The 17731-nt window shown below is 33.7% G+C and overlaps 1 protein-coding gene across 1 annotated transcript in view; it reads right to left on the bottom strand.

The window, feature by feature from the left end:
• DCC (DCC netrin 1 receptor) overlaps positions 1–17731 on the bottom strand; it is a gene marked incomplete at its 3' end in the record, with an annotated part of 1003641 nt that overhangs the window by 79348 nt on the left and 906562 nt on the right. Inside the window, exons 10-12 of the mRNA XM_017877558.1 lie at positions 16954–17102; positions 14118–14256; positions 6432–6481 (exon numbers count right to left, since the gene is read on the bottom strand). Of these exons, the coding sequence (XP_017733047.1) occupies positions 6432–6481; positions 14118–14256; positions 16954–17102 (338 nt within the window). The remainder of the gene's footprint in view (positions 1–6431; positions 6482–14117; positions 14257–16953; positions 17103–17731) is intronic.

The following is a 17731-nucleotide window of genomic DNA, read 5'->3' as shown; positions in this document are numbered from 1 at the left end:
TGACGAGTTGATGGGTGCAGCACACCAACATGGCACAAGTATACATATGTAACAAACCTGCACGTTATGCACATGTACCCTAGAACTTAAAGTATAATAAAAAAATAAAAATAAATAAAAAAAATTAATAAAACTATATCATAAGTGGGAAAATAAATAAATAAATAAATAAATAAATGTGGAATTTTGAAACAGAAATATTCTGCAAGCACTGACAATAATGGGAAGTGAGGCATTTCTTCCTAACCAATTAAAGCATCTGTCTGTAATTCTTGACCACTATGATTCATTAAATTTTTCATTTCTCTATAAGAATGAGGATTTAAAATTGGAAAACTGTTTCATTTTTCAATTAAATGAAGCAAAAGGGAAATTAATTTTTTTATGAATTGGTTTCCTTGCTTATTTACAAAGTAAGTTGAGATACAAAAAGTAATTGGGATTCTGTAATTGGGTAGAACTCATCTTCCCAAATTAAAACTTAGTATCTATTCACCAATAACTCCCCATTTCCTCTCACATTCCCACATAAACAATGTGATCCAGAATTTGCCTTCATGGAGCTCACAGTTGGGTAAGAAAACATGTGAAATAACGTTCACTTTTCATCTAGCCACACTTAATCTGTTGCAACCTTTCAAAGTTGACATTATTTTCTCATTGATAAAATGAGAGGGCTGGATAGAGAATCTCTAAAATCTCTTGTGGCTTCAAACATCTATGCCTGTGTGGGGAAATGGGGACTTACTGGTGAATAGATACTAAGTTTTAGTTTGGGAAGATGGAAAATATTCTAGAGATGGAAGCTGGTAATAGATATACAACAATGTGAATGTATTTATCACCTTTAAACTGTACATTTACAAATGCTTATGATGGTAAATTTTATATAAAGTATGTTTTATTACAATAAAAAAGGATCTATTAAGTAAAAAAGATCAGATGGAAGAGATCTGAAGATGAGTTCTACCCAAATTATAGAGCAAACACAGTCGTATCCTTAAGGGAGTCTCACAGATTCTTACAAATTATCTGATTCTAATGTAATATAATCATTTACGTCCAGTCCAGTCTTTCCTACAAATTCTAAACAGAAAGACTAGACTGTAAGAGCCCTCAGGAAATACTGCCTTCCTTACAATTATGCTCCTATCCCCCACCCTTCCTAAAACTTTCAATCATAGGCTCCTGGACATTATCTATGCTGAAAAATCACCATGTAATGGATTGATGAAGGAATCAATAACTAAAATAAATATAAGAGATCTACACCTACTTGAATTAAATGGATGGATAACTAGGGGCAAATACTATGCTCAGGCAGAAATGCTCTGTGTTATGATTGAGGACAAGTGTCAGTGTTAAGCTTGTGAGAGTCAACATTGTTGTATTTAAATTGTTCATTAATAAGCAAATGCTGGTTCTAGTTTATCTTTAAATAAATACAATCATCTGCAGTTTCCTATATGTCCTCTTTCTCTTCATTAAATCCATTTTTTAAACCTACTACATTTGTGACGAGAGGGCTCAGAGCTCTGGGTCCAGGAACTCAGCAGCCAAAACGTATTTTATAAAGGACTTAGGGAGACATGAAGAAATATGTTTTTCCGTGGGCTACCTGAGGCCTATGACTCCATACAAAATACAGGAAAGAAATGAACATTGACTAGAAGAATGGCAAAAGCAGAGAAGTGGGTCCAGACCCCTTTGTGAAAAGTATGTTTTCAGAGAGATTGCCATGCAGCAGGGAGGAGTGTGAACAGAAATCCCTTCTGAATAACCAAGAGAAAATAACTCCAATTTCAAAAAAAAAAAAAAAAAAAAAAGCAAAGCTGAATACACACACACACGCACCCGAAACACAGAGGATCTGCAGTTTAATATAATTCACATTTTTTCCATGCCTCCAGCTTTTCCCCATCTCCTCACTTCCCACTAGGAGTCATATGCAAATGACTCACTCAGTCATCCATTTGGCTATGGTCTTGGCTAATAAGAGAAGCATCACTAGCCCAATGATAGGGTATAGAGATTTCAATCAAAATCCAAGTTACACCGCATCCTCAATAGCATGCCCTGCTGCAGTTATCCCATAATACACTTAGATTTCCTCTGTCTTGTTATACCCACACACACACAAGGAATGTTAAAATATCTGTTTAAAAGGATCCATTTGCTTTGCAGAGTAGGAACTTGTTGTTTAAATTCTCCTTCTGCATAGTTTCTGCATAAAGGAAATCATATGATTGCTGAATTCATGCTTGAGTTATTTAAGTATGCCAAGTTGTGCTGAAACAAGGGAGAGTGAAACACTTTAAGACGTAGGAAGACACTAGAAACTTTTTCTACGGTTGCTTTGAAGGTACCATGTACACTATCACATTGTGAGTGACTGAGTATCAGCTTTTAGGAATGCAACAAAAAGACATTCATATAGATGCATCTGGTGTTCAAGAATAAGGATTTCAACAGCAGAGCGGTGTGAGGTGATATAATGAGAGGAATCCATCAATTTGCATTTAAAAATCTAAATCTGAACAATGATCTATGCCTCATAATATACTGGGATTTTGGGGGGAATGGGGAGTTAATATTTCATTCCTTGCAATCACTCTGTAGTGCTTAGTCAATAAATATCTGAACTTGTGAGTTGACTGGTATACTGAAATTGATTTGTGTTTTGGCTAGTTCTTTAACGGTAAAATGGTTGAGAAAAGGTATAATGGTTAGAAACATAGGCATAGATGTTTGAAGCCACAAGAGATTTTAGAGATTCTCTATCCAGCCCTCTCATTTTATCAATGAGAAAATAATGTCAACTTTGAAAGGTTCAACAGATTAAAGTGGCTAGAGGAAAAGTGAACATTCTTTCACATGATTTCCTACCCAGCTGGGAGCTGCATGAAGGCAAATTCTGCATCACATTCCTTATTATGTATGACATTGTAACAGGTACAGAGTAAATGTTGAATAAATAAAACTGAGGCACGTGACTTTTCACAGGTTCAAAGAGTTAGTAAAAGGACCCAAGCAACTTGAATTCTATCATCCTCTAAACATTCTTACTCATCAGAACTTTTAGATTGAAACATAGGGAAGTATTAATATTTGTGCTCCAACATTAGCTCTCTGTGTTCTGTAAATGTATCCTTTATGTTCTAGCCAACTGATTAAGTTGTAGTAGGTATTTGAAATATATAATAATTGAATCAATAATTGAATTTCAAATTAAATTCTTAAGGAAATTATTCTTATAAAAAGTTTCCCTAATAAAATGTAACATTTTAAAGTCCATTTCATAAACCATTATTTTTTTCTGGAAAAGATATTATTTCTTGTAACAAAATTTTAGTATGAGAAATAACCATCTCATTATGTCCCAGTTTTACCTGAAATGTAATATGTATAAGTCAAGTCATTGCTACAATAAAAAAACAGTGTTCATTGTTAGCGTGTAGAAGAAAAATCTAATCGGTTCTGCTATTACAGCTTTGTAAAAATATTCTACCATACTGGGTTTTCAAGAATGATACAGTAAGAGAATTTGATTTTGTTCTTGGTTCCATTATCTAGATGTGCGAAGTGTAAAGACTTCTCTGCTTAATTATTTTGGAACATGATTTCTGGGTCTAATTGGCTTATAGGTGACCAAAACCTTAACAAGTACCTAGATTGTGATCATGTCTTTTCATGACCCCTCAATTTTATGTACAGAGATCCTAATCATCTTTCTGCAAAAATGTTAGTTGAACCAAATTATTTCATTTACTATCAATAAAATATCAATTGTGCTCTATATTTACAAGTATTATACAGAATAAGTTTTTGAAATGTGATTCTGTTCCATCTTAAAATCCCAAGTAAAATAAATTACGTAAAAAATTCATGAACCGAGCATAGTCGCTCATGCCTGTAATCTCAGCACTTTGTGAGGCCAAGGTGGGAGGATAGCTTGAGGTCAGGACTTTGATACCAGCCTAGGGAACATAATGAGACCCTGTCTTTCAAAACACACAAAAATAAATTAGCCAGTCATGGCGGTTACATGCCTGTAGTACCACCTATGCAAGAGGCTGAGTCAAGAGGACCACCTGAGCCTAGGAGTTCAAGATTGCAGTAAGGTATGATTGTGTCACTGCACTCCAACCTGGGCAACAAAGCAAGACCTTGTCTCTAAAAAATAAAAATAAATAAAAATACCTTGGAATTCTATTAGTGTTTAAAAGAACACATTATTTATTCAACTATAGTGTTTCTTTTTAAATACAGTTTGCTCCTTGAAATGGTAACAGTCAGGGGTAAATATTAATATATTTTAAAACTTTTCATCTATTTCAAAGAAAAGACAAAACAGCATATTACGGTTGCCTTTGTCTGAATCAACACACTGAGAATGCAAAAAGCAGTGTTTTGATCATCTAGTTTCTTTTCTCTTGAAAACAGCCCAAGAAAAAAATATATAATTCATAATTTCTTAGAAGCTGTGAAATAAGATCAGAGAGAGGAAAAGGAGAGAGGGAGTGTGACTTTCCAGTGCCTGGATATACTATTTTCATTCTGAAAAGCTAATGAACAATTTAAATTTTCTAGCTCTGCAATGTTCCAGAGATCAACTACAAGAGGATAGAAGCAGAAGTGCTTGTATTTGCTTGCTGCAAGCAAGCAAATTAGAGAAGTGTACAAACTGTGATATTTGTGTGTGTATATGTATATATCTATATGTCTATATGTGTATATGTGTATATATACATATAGAGAGAGTCAATTTTTCAATCCAGGAATTCCCTCTTCAGTAAAGTAAATCCATATTCAAATACAGTTAGCATCCAGGGTCATTCAGTAATGCCTTATACACATTTCAGATGAAAACATTCATCTTTTGCTGGAGTATACTCTTAAAGGGTATGAACACACAAACACAAAATAGTTTGTGTATCAATTTCTGTATTCTGTCCTGGAGGAAAAATATAAAGTGAGTGAGGATTCTAATAATGATGAATTGTTAAACAAGAGACACTACAATATGTTTTCCAAATTTCATTCATTAACAACATACAATAATTGTAAAAATCTACTTGACTTTGACTTGACAATCTCTTAAGTGGCGCATCTATAAAGCAGTGTTGTTGCACATAAAAAATGTCATTTTTAGGGTTATGTTAATTTTCGATTATTTTCCTTTAGCTCATTTTTTTACACTAAGTTTCTTTTCTTCTTTCTAATTTTATATTTACTTTAATAGTTCTTACCCAATATATTGCCTAAAAGTATAAGAGAATAACACATTTACTTGCTTTGAATGATAAATTCATTTGACTGAGACAAATCCAACTAACATCACAAGATACAGTTTCATCATAGATTTTTTAAACAAAATATTACAAGGCATTTGCACATGGAATGAAGGAATCGCTATCAAGTTAGATTCCTCGCATATGTCATATTACTACTTTCTCATAAGTCAATAAGGAAGATAGTAATACTTACAATACTTAAACATAGAAACAAGTTTGTTAAGGTTGAAAACTTTGCTAACACCAAATAGTTATGAAAAGAGAAAGCCAGAATTAAAACCCAGAGTATGACTTTTTCTAAGACCCATATCATTTCTCTGCTGTCTCCCAGAGCTTAGAAACCACTTAGGCCAATTTCTTCACATGAGAAGTAACTAACCAGAGGTCCAGAAATAGTAAAATTCTTTCCCAGGGTGAACGTGGCCAGGAGGTGACAGGGCCAAGTCAGGCAAATCTTCATTTGTTATACTCTACTAGGTGGCCTTGGCTTATTTCCAACCCTGAGCCACTTGAAATAATGATATGTTTCTAGAAAACTGACTTCTGTCATTAGGCTACTTCAGCAACACTAGCTTAAGTTGAGCTCTTTTGGAAGTCATAGTAACATTTCGGGCCAGGAAAGTACTCTTAACTAGGAAGCTGCTACATAAATATAACTGTATTGAAGTTCAAGAATGGCCTTCAATGACTACATTTATAAAGGAAGAATGGGGATGATGATGAAATATTCAATTCTAAGTAATGTGTTAGGAAACAGTCTTTCTTTCTGCCAATTCTTTCAATTTCCTCATCTGGCACATTATCATAGCTATATGATAGACTGGTGAATAAAGACAAAGCAGATGTCTTTGTTTCCTTATGGAATAGGCTTTGACCACTAAAACATTTACAAAATCAATGTTTGTTTAATATTTGTAAATCAAAATATTTGTTTAGAAGTAGACAAATACTTCATTTAATTTACTTAAGTCTGATGGAAGAGGATGTGGGATCAATGTCACTTGCTCTGTTATTCCAGAACATGTCTTCACATGGAAGCCACTATCCTGTACTCAAGATGGCAGGTGGGTGCGTGAAGGTTATACATAATAGGTAATCATGATAGGTAATGGAATAGTGAACATTTAGCCAACTTACTCTTGAATTGACCACTTCCAGGGAGACGTTCTGAGGCGGGGCACTTGGCACTAAAAGCAATCAAACAAATTGTCACAGTTACTGCCAAAATCTTGAAAGAAAAATACCAACTGTCTTGTAAAAAGAGAGTGTGTTTTAAATATAGTTTATAATGATAATTAGGGAAGTTTACCCAGGTGGTACTTCAAAATTTTGGAGAGATGAAAATAACTATATTTGTCTATTTTTTTCTCACTTGGCAAGCCACTTAACTTACCCACCTAGGGAGCCCCCAAAACTGTTACGCAAGAGAACGCAGGCAGTGATACCAAATACCACCATTTAATTACAGCCCTCTTTGGTAACTTTCCCAGAGAAACCAATAAAAACAAACAGGAGATTTCTTAGAGTAGTTTTAAAGGCTTAAGATATTGTGCATTTCAGAATCTGCATAATTTTATGATAAAATATGTCATTCTAATGGTCACCCAGGTTTTTTAATCCCTGTAATACAATCTTTATTACCTCTTAAAAAGTGAAAAGAAGAACTACTTCTCAGTTCTTTTAGCTGAGTAAAATTAAACCTGTATGTGATAAATGCAAGCAGGTTGCAAATAGCACTTGATGAGTCAATTCTATTAGCAAAGGAACAGTATATTTTTCTTTGTAGACTCTCTAGGTATTTTATTTTTCTTGCCTGCATTTTTGTTTAACTACTCCTTTATAGAAGGAAGAACATATACAGCTGTCTTTGAAAACTTAAATATTTACTCTACCAAAAAAAGTGAATATTCTCTCATGTGAATAATTTAAAACAGCAACCACTTATTGAAGGCTCTTATCTGTCAGGAACTACGCTAGATGTCTGGGATGAATAAGAAATGAAATAAAGCTTTTTGCACTATAATAGGAATAGAATTAGCATTCAATAAATTGTTAACACGTATTAATCTATTAAATGAGTAGTCCCTATCCTTGTTTCTCACAAATGGATGAATTTAATAGAAAAGAAAAGTTCTCAGGCATTTTCAAGAATCTAAGGGCCATTTTTGATATCTTTCCCCTTCTTTTACTAGAATATGGAAAACATCTATGTTTTTCTATAGGGTACTTACATTTGACCATGAATTTATTTATGCCCTGCTCTGAATTTATCTTCTAAATAGTAATTATCATGAAGATATGATGTGTCACTGATTAATCTTTTATCCTCAAAACTGACATTCAATTAATATTTACTGAATTAATGATTGAATGAACAAATGAGTACTTACTTACATAGTTCCTAGACCTTTCTGGGAATAATGGGAAATGTAATCTTTTTCTTTTTTTTTTTATTTTGATTTTGAACTTCTGATCTTAGTGCCCGATGAAGTTTGCAGCCAATGTAGTTTCTGATAAAATGCTCATCTGCTTGTTTATCATCATTTAACTCAGCAAGTATTCTTTCAAAAATATTCCACAACTTATAAAATGTTATTATTTAATTTTTTGAGGTTTGTATTCTGACTTTAAAATTAAATACAGAATATAACCCCAGTAACGAAAAAGATATTTATTCGTTTTGATGTTGTATCACCAGTATCAAGAAGAGTTGAAGGCACATGGTGCACACTCAGTAAATAGTTGCTGAATAAATATATTAATAGAAAGTTTATGAATTACAATAAAAATGGTTCCATATTCAAGATTTGGTCCCAAGTTTTGTTTTAATAAATTTATTTTTTAGTTAAAGTAAAAGTATTATTTGTATTATAATAAAAATTATTATTCTATTCTAAACATTATAATTATTGACAATAAAAATTACATATTTAGTTGCTTAAATGAAGTATATTTGAAAAATAACATGCCTCTATATCATATAATTTCACAAACTTCCAACAACGTTGTCCTTTAAAAGCAAGTTGGGGAATTGCTTAATATTAATGATATTGAGTCTTATTTTTTTAACTTTTTAATTTTTTTTTATTTTTTATTTATTTATTTTAATTATTATTTACTTTAAGTCCTAGGGTTCATGTGCATAAACGTGCAGGTTTTTACATATGTATACTTGTGCCATGTTGGTGTGCTGCACCCATCCTCGTCAGCACCCATAATTCGTCATTTGAGCGATCAGGGTATATCCCAAGTGGCAATCCCCCCCCCTACCCCCCTCCCCATATAGGCCCCAGTGGTGATGTTCCCCTTCCCGAGTCCAAGTGATCTCATTGTTCAACTCCCCCACCTCTGAGTGAGAACATGCAGTGTTTGGTTTTCCTGTCTTGTGATAGTTTGCTAAGAATGATGGTTTTCCAGCTGCCATCTATGTCCCTACAAAGGACAGAAACTATCCCTTTTGTATGGCTGCATAGGTGATTCCATGTGTGATATGTGCCACATTTTCTAATCCAGTCTGTCAAGATGGACCATTTGGGTGTGATCCCAAGTCTTTGCTATTGTGAATAGTGCCACAATAAACATACATGTGCCATTGTGTCTTTAGAGCAGCATATTATGATCCTTTGGTATATACCCAGTAATGGGATGGCTGGTCATATGGTACATCTAGTTTCTAGATCCTTGAGGAATCGCCATACTGTTTTCCATAAGGTTGAACTAGTGTTACAATCCCACCAACAGTGTAAAAGTGTTCCTGGTTTCTCCACATCCTCTCCTGCACCTATTGTTTCCTGACTTTTGAATGATTGCCATTCTAAACTGGTGTGAGATGGATATTCTCACTGTGGTTTTGATTTACATTTCTCTGATGGCCAGTGATGATGAGCATTTTTTCATGTGTCTGTTGGCTGTATGAATGTCTTCTTTTGAGAAATGTCTGTTCATATCCTTAAACATAAATGTATATTTCTAGTTTATATTTAATATTGTAATACTGACATGTCATGCTACATGTTTCTAACAATATTACACTCATTTTTTGATCAATTAAATAGTATCCAAGCATAATATCAATTACTAACTGAATTTTTTATAGATAATTGAATTTTGGAAGAAAGAGAAAGTAACATTTATCATGTGTTTTGTTGTAGGTACTGTTCTAGCTGATATGCAACCCTTAAATGTCACTTTCATTCTAGTTTACAAGTGGCATATAACTCCTCATTTCTTGAAAGCCAAGAAAACTTTAAGAGGATAGATATATGTGTTCTTCTTTTTGTAGCTACCACAATTTTATAAGCATCAGGGCTGTTTTCTGTATTAAGAATTGAAAGGAAGGCTGGGCATGGTGGTTCACACCTGTAATCCCCACACTTTGGGAGCCCGAGGCAGGTGGATCGCTTGAGGTCAGGAGTTCGAGACCAGCCTGGCCAATATGGTGAAACCCTATCTCTATTAAAAATACAAAAATTAGCTGGGCGTGTTGGTGCACGCATGTAGTCCCAGCTACTCCAGAAGCTGAGGCAGGAGAATCGCTTGAACCTGGGAGGCAGAGGCTGCAGTGAGCCAAGATTGTGCCACTGCACTCCAGCCTGGGCAACAGAGTGAGACTCTATCTCAAAAAAAAAAAAAAAAAAAAAAAAAAAAAAAAAAAAAAAAAAAACTGAATTGAAAGGTAATATAATAAAATTCTGCTAAAAGTCCTTATGTAATAGTATTGAGGTAGTTTTTCTATATTTTTTACAATGCACATTTCTTCTCTGACTTTCCACTGATAGCACACTGACTATTCTTGTCATGTCAGGGAGGAGAATAGAGATTTTTTTTCTACGGTATTTTTAGTTATCAGTTCCTCCTCCCTCCTTCTCACTATCACTTTCTACATTATTTGGAGATAAATAGATACAATAGATGCTAGGGCTAGGTGAAAGTGAAGAGAATCCATATCGATCTGTTCTTTTCTATATTTGTCTTTACAAGATGCTTCTTGCTTCATGAGGCAGAAGTGAAAGAACACTTTTCTCTTCAAAATGTCAAATAATTAATTATTTATAATAAATAGGTCCATTCAAACCAATCGGAGGTGGCGCTGGAAACTTCCCTCAATATGGAGAAGGATGCTGGCTGGAAACCCATGGAGATGAGGTATTTTGTAGGACAGATCAAGTTCCCATAACTGTAAATTAGTCTCCACAGGCACAGGCACTTCAATTCCTCCCATCAGCAAATGTATGCTGCCATGTATAAACAATTTATAGACCAAAATCATTCATATTTATTTATTTGAGACAGAGTCTCTCTCTGTTGCCCAGGCTGGAGTGCAGTGGTGTGATCTAGGCTCACTGCAACCTCCGCCTCCTGGGTTCAAGTGATTCTCCTGCCTCAGCCTTCCAAGTAGCTGGGATGACAGGTGTGCATCACCATGCCTGGCTAACTTTTTAATTTTTACTGGAGACTGAATTTCACCATGTTGGCCAGACTGCTCTCGAACTTCTGACCTGAACTGATCTACCCACTTCAGCTACCCAAAGTTCTGGGATTACAGGAGTGAGCCACCCTGCCTGGCAGTAATTCATATTTAATTATAAGCATTTTCCTTTAAAGGCACTTATCACAGAATAAAAGAAACATGTTTGCACATTGAATCTTGTTTCTGAATTTACTAGCTTATGTATTCTGGCTCCACTGCTTACCACCTTTTGTGAACTCTTTCTGACTTAGTTTTGTTATCTGTAAAGTAGGGAAAATTATAGTAGTATTGTGAGGATGAGAGTTAAAGGCAAAGTACTTAGATCGGGGGCTTGCCTTAGTAAGTATTCAAGAAATATTAATGATGACATTCATAAAAATAATAAGCACATTCTTATGTTGGCTATGAAATCAGGTCTGTCTGTGTTTGGACACAGGACAAGCTGGCATGGAAACTTACAATGGTTCATTCATTCATAAAAGCTCTTAGTGACTTACCTATGCCAACTAGTCCAAGAGACCATATTTTGGAACAAATTGGCAAAATCAGTTAGATGCCCATATGCTCAATAATCTCAATGGTGTGAAAAAAAATGGCTCACTGTAAACCAATGGTTTTCTAGGTGGAGGAATTTGAATGAAAAATAATATTCTACTCAGAAAACAAAGCAGAGCTCAATTGGAGATGACAGCTCATCTGGATAAAGATCTTTACAAGCCTCCCAGTAGAACAGGGAGAAAAACATAAAATAATGAATTCGGAAGAAATTTATTTATATTTAACTGTTGCTTTTTTAAAAATTTTTCTATGCCTCAATGTATTTTTTATGGTAAGACTCCTGACATGAAAAGAATTATTATGTTCTCCATAATACAGATGCATTCAGACACAGTCATATATTAAATTAATACATTAAATTAGTTCCACAAATGGGAAATCCTAAAGATAAGCCTTTGCATATAAAAATTTGCACAGTTTTGACTGAGCTGTCTAATTAATTCAATAAATATTTACTCTGTTAGGAGGAATACAGAGATAAATATAACAGCATCCCTCATATTGAGGAGCATGTAATATTAATATAATGAGAAAAAGTGATGTGCACATTGGTAGAGATAATATTTATTAAACACTTAAATGTCATACACTTTGTTAGGTGTTTACACAGATCAGCCCATTTAATTTCCACAATATCCACCTGTTACAACATACACAAAGTTAAAGAAGAACAGCGCTCCATGACTAAAGACTGCGAAGCCGGTGACTATTAAATGTAGTTAAATACAACTCAATGTGATATATGACCTCAGCATGAACAGCTTCAGTACAGAGGAGAAGACATGAGATTGAAGTAGACAGAAAGGAACTGGATAATAAGGAAATGAAAGCCGAGAGCCACAGATTTGTGTTGGACATTAAAAGAGATGAGTTGATTGTAAAAATGAATGCAGATGAGGTCAGGGTGTCCACTTTAAGAGGCTTATAAGTCCTTGCTATCTCCTTGCAGTGCATTTGAGAGAGGGAATTTGGTGTCCTTTGCATAGTGATGTTTATTGGAGTTAGGGTCATGAAATTATTTTTTTATAGTGACAGACATTTTCTAAGTCCTAAACATTGTAACACTTCCAGAAGATAATTCTTGGACTAATGAATAATAATCTATCTTTCTCACTTATGACATTTAAAACCAAACTGGAGAATAAGGCCACAGTATTACAGTTCAGAGTGTGAATGAAATCTACATAAATTATGTAAAATATTCACTTCCATTTGTTTTTCTTTTATTTTTATAATTATAAGTTGCGAAGTAATTTATTCTACCATAAATATTCTATTCTGTCTTCAATAACAGAATTGGATGGATGGGCATAAGCATTACATTAAAAATGATACCAAAGTGATATTACACATAAAATACATTTTAAAGTTGAACTTGCAAATGAGCATTATTCCTGTGTTCTCTTTGTACTGTCCTTAATAATATGCATGCCCTTCCTCATTTCATTGATATTGTGTGAAATATATACCGAGGTACTTTCCCAGATTAAACAATGATAGATCTGTCAAGAAATCACAAGCTAAAGCCATTTTTTAATTAAAAAGATAAATAATTTATAGAATTAAATGCACCAAATGGAAACTGTTGCTGAAAAGAGCTAGCTTGTGGTCTTTTTTAATATTCACGATGGCCTGTCTCTACATTTCTGCATCTGCCTAAGTTTTCATTGGCCCCACATTATATACTTTGATGTATTTTATTTTTACTTTTTATCAAATTTCCCAACCTTTCATGATCATCTAGCAGTTAGGTTTCTAGTTTCCCCTGGCCATTACTTTGTCAAATGTATTCTCTTTATTAATATTTATTCATCTGTTTTATGACATTAAAAAACAGGTCTAGTCTGGGCAACAAAATGAGACCCTGCCTCTACAAAAAATAAAAATATTACCTGGGCACTGTGACCTATGCCTGTAGTTCCAGCTACTCGGGAGGCTTCAGCAGGAAAATCCCTTGAGGTTGGGTGCAGTGGCTCATGCTTGTAATCCCAACACTTTGTGAGGCCAAGGTGGGTGGATCGCTTGAGGTCAGGAGTTCAAGACCAGCCTGCTCAGCATGGTGAAACTCTGTCTCTACTAAAAATACAAAAACTAGCCAGGGGTGGTGACAGGCACCTGTAATTCCAGGTACTCAGGAGACTGGAGGGAGGGGAATCACTTAAACCCAAGAGGTAGAGGTTGTCATGAGCCGAGATTGCACTACTGCATTTCAATCTGGGTGACAGAGTGAGACTTTGTTTCCAAAAAACAGGAAAAGAAAAGAAAAGCCCCTGAGCCCAGGAATAAAGGTGGTAGTGAAGCACAATTGTGTCACTGCACTTCTTGTCTCAAATGTGTGTGTGTGTCTATTCTTCCATTTAGTAGGCAACACACACATTTTTCATGCTCAATTTTAATACTGCAGTCTTGAACTCCCAGGCTTACGTGATCCTCCAGCCTGAGCCTCCCAAGTAGCTGGGATCACAGGTGCATACCACTATATGCAGTTCATTAAAAAAACAACAACCACAAAAAAATATTTACAGAGATAGGGTCTCACTATGTTGCTCAGGTGGGTCTCAAACTCCTAGGCTCAACTCTTCCTCCTGCCTCAGTCTCTTAAAGTGCTAGGATTCCATGTGTGAGCTACCACACCCAGCTGGGAGTACATATCCTGAGAGAAAGTTTATATTTAACTGTAATAGTCCATAAAATTTTAGTCAGAAAGCCTTGAAAATGGTATCTATGATATATGTGCAATATTATGTCATTATTTTAGCAAATATGTAAAAGGAGTTTCACTGTTTTTAACTTACCATCAGAAAGTGTAACCACTGTTATATCATCAGTAGATACTCCTGGACCGTAGCGATTATAAGCTAAGAATCGAAGACTATATTCGGTGAATTTTTTCAGGCCTTCCAGTTTGTAAGATAGTCCATCAACCTCTATATTCTGGAGACATAAAACACCAAAACTGTTATCAAGGAAGCACATTAAAGTAGAAATGGCACTCATTCTGTGCAATCAGTGAATTGGACATTAGACTCTTACAAACTACACTCCAGACTTCTAATGAGCTATAAAACCTAACTTGTGACACAGACTCCCCCACTAAAAACCAACTACTCTGTAGACTCCTTGTTAAAACAGCACATGCTATTTTTACAGTCATTAAGTTCCAATTTGTTTAACACTACTCAATATACTGAACAGTTTGGGTTATTCTACCCACACCTAAACCCTCCCAGGCAGAAGGCAGTTTATAACGTCACGGGAACAGAGATTTTCCCCTGTACCCAAAATGGAATAATTCACCAAGAAATAACAGACTTTGTACTTCTCTTGCTGAAATATTCCAACAGCACTTGAAACTGTCAGACACTATGCCACAATTTTTATCTCCCAAAATGCTGTTAGATTGGTTGAAATTATTTGAGCATCTCATGGCTGCAGTGAGTGAGCTACTGGAGGTGAAGGTCACTGAGGAATCAGATCTCCACACTCACATCTATCTTGGATGATTCTGGTTTTGAATTTATTTAAATTGATTGGCAAAATGTGTTGAAGAGCTAAAATATATAGAGAGGCAGATAAAACAGAAAGCTGAAAAAACAAGAGCTAAAAATAGCTTGAAGAGAGCAAGAAAAAAAAAATACAACCCATGATTACATAGGAGGAGCTCTTGTAATGCTTATCGTATAATATAATTTGGGACTGGGCTTGAGTTATTTTGAATATAAAATATTTCTTATTTTAAATAAAATTCTGGTCATGCAGTTTATGTGGAAGTAGGAAAACCATTCTATGCTTGACAAGCTTCACAACAAATAATAAGAACTCTCATATCCTGACGCCAATTTTTGATTGAACTATTGAATATATACTTGTCTGTATATATTTTCCTGCATGAAGTTGAGAATCTGAAAGTAAATACCTCAATAGCTATACATACATGTATACATATACATGTATTATAATACATAAATATAATACATATTATAATACATAACATAATGTATTATATAATACATAAATATGTATTATAATACATGTATATGTATACAGATATAGTGCATATATAATATATAATTACATATACATGCATTATATGTGTATTATATATGTATTATATCTGTATAGATATATGCATTATATATACATACATACATCTTATATGTATACACATATGTATTATATATGCATTATATATAAACATATGCATTATATTTGTACACATATATGTATTGTATGTGTATATATTTTATATATTTCTATATGNAATGTATTATATAATACATAAATATGTATTATAATACATGTATATGTATACAGATATAGTGCATATATAATATATAATTACATATACATGCATTATATGTGTATTATATATGTATTATATCTGTATAGATATATGCATTATATATACATACATACATCTTATATGTATACACATATGTATTATATATGCATTATATATAAACATATGCATTATATTTGTACACATATATGTATTGTATGTGTATATATTTTATATATTTCTATATGTAATATACAATATATATTTATGTGTTATATATGCATATGTATATGTATATATGTATTATATGTATAAATATATGTACTATATAGTATATATGTATTATATGTGTTATACATATATGTATACATATGTGTACTATATAGTATATATGTAGTATATGTATTATACATGTATAATATGTGTATTATATAGGTATACATGTATGTATATAATACATATATGATATACGTGTATATGTATTATATACATGCATACATGCATAATATATGTATTGTATATGTATATACATGTATAATGTATGTATTACATGGGTATACATGTATTATATGTATTATATAGGTATGCATATATTATATATTATATATGTATACATATATTATATAGGTGTACATATATAATATAGGTGTACATATATATTATATAGGTGTACATATATACGAAACTCAGAAATTCTATTTTTAACATATGTGTGTGCATGTATCACAAAATAGAATTTTTCAGTTTCACGTGTCTCCCTAAAGATCTATTTACTTTTGGTTTACCTGAACAACTAATTTGCTTCTTTTCAGGTGTCTATGCTAACCATTGTGTAGGAACAAAATCTGAGGAGGGGGAGACTAGGCTTCTCAGAGTAAGTTCTTCTGAAAACCATAAAAAATGATAGGTCACATCCTGATGATGGAAGGGAGTTAGATATAATATAAACGTATTAGAATGAGAAAAGCAGTTTGGCGAATGCCCTTGACTATGAGGGCAATCACCCCTTAGTATAAGGAATAAAAATGCAAATGCCTTCCATGACCAGGTGAGTTAATACAAATCTGGTTGCCCACACAGGCCAGGACACTGCATACTCAAACAAAAAATTGGCATCCTTTCTATTGACTTCACTTTATTGCCCATTTACCTCTTATCACCAGAATTTAATTAAATTGTGTAAAGTTTCCAATAGCAAGTGCTTTAAAACTAATCAGCTTTTCAATGAACATGCTAAACACTGGGCTGTATCAAGAGCTTGTGGGTCTTTTCCTATTTCTGCAGCCCTAGAGCTATCCAATGGATGGAAACATCCAACAGATGGAAGCAGTGTGGTCCATTCCTTCACCTACCTGTTCCTTTCCCGTGGACACCTCAGTGCAGAACAATCTGTAACCTTGGACTGGACCATTTGCATAGGCAGGGGGTTCCCAGGTAATAAGAATTGAGGTAGGTGAGGTAGATACAGCTTGCAGATTTTCTACTGGCCCTGGAACTTGCACTGTATACGAATACATAAATAAAGTGATTAGGATGAGTGGGTTTTCTTTCTCAAAACAAAGAAAACTACATTTTTACAGTTCAATAAAATTCTAGGAGTATGTATTTTAGAATAATATGGAATAAGAATATAAAACTATAAACTCTGGAACCTTTGGAATCACTTCACTTTAAAATTCATAAGAGAGTTTACATTAACCAAAATTGCCTATTTTGCTTTACATTTAAATAAACTGGTAAAGGAATATAAGTGACTAAGATAATGGCAGAAAAGAGTGGAATTCTGAATCAAAATTCTTAGTCTGAAAAATTTGCCACTATGCCACTATGTCTTTGCCTGCATATGGCTAACAACTGCAGAAGGAAAAGAGAAAGTACATTTGGAGTACTTGTACATTTTGATTCTACTTATATTTAAAATAGGTCGTGCAGCTATGGATAATTTACCACAGTGTCTTTATTTAAGTCAGAGTTTTAAAATCTTGCCTGATTCTGGGTTCATTAAATTAATTTTAGCATTTCATTTTCAATTCCACCTTTTAGAATTACATTTAACTTGCCTGCTAACGAAATTAGCACAGGGCCACACTTTTTTTTTTCTTATTTATTTATTTATTTATTTATTTATTT

The sequence above is a fragment of the Rhinopithecus bieti genome, unplaced genomic scaffold, assembly GCF_001698545.2.
Source record: "Rhinopithecus bieti isolate Rb0 unplaced genomic scaffold, ASM169854v2 scaffold_9976, whole genome shotgun sequence".
Classification (NCBI taxonomy): domain Eukaryota; kingdom Metazoa; phylum Chordata; class Mammalia; order Primates; family Cercopithecidae; genus Rhinopithecus; species Rhinopithecus bieti.
This window is presented reverse-complemented; position numbering and strand designations above follow the sequence as displayed.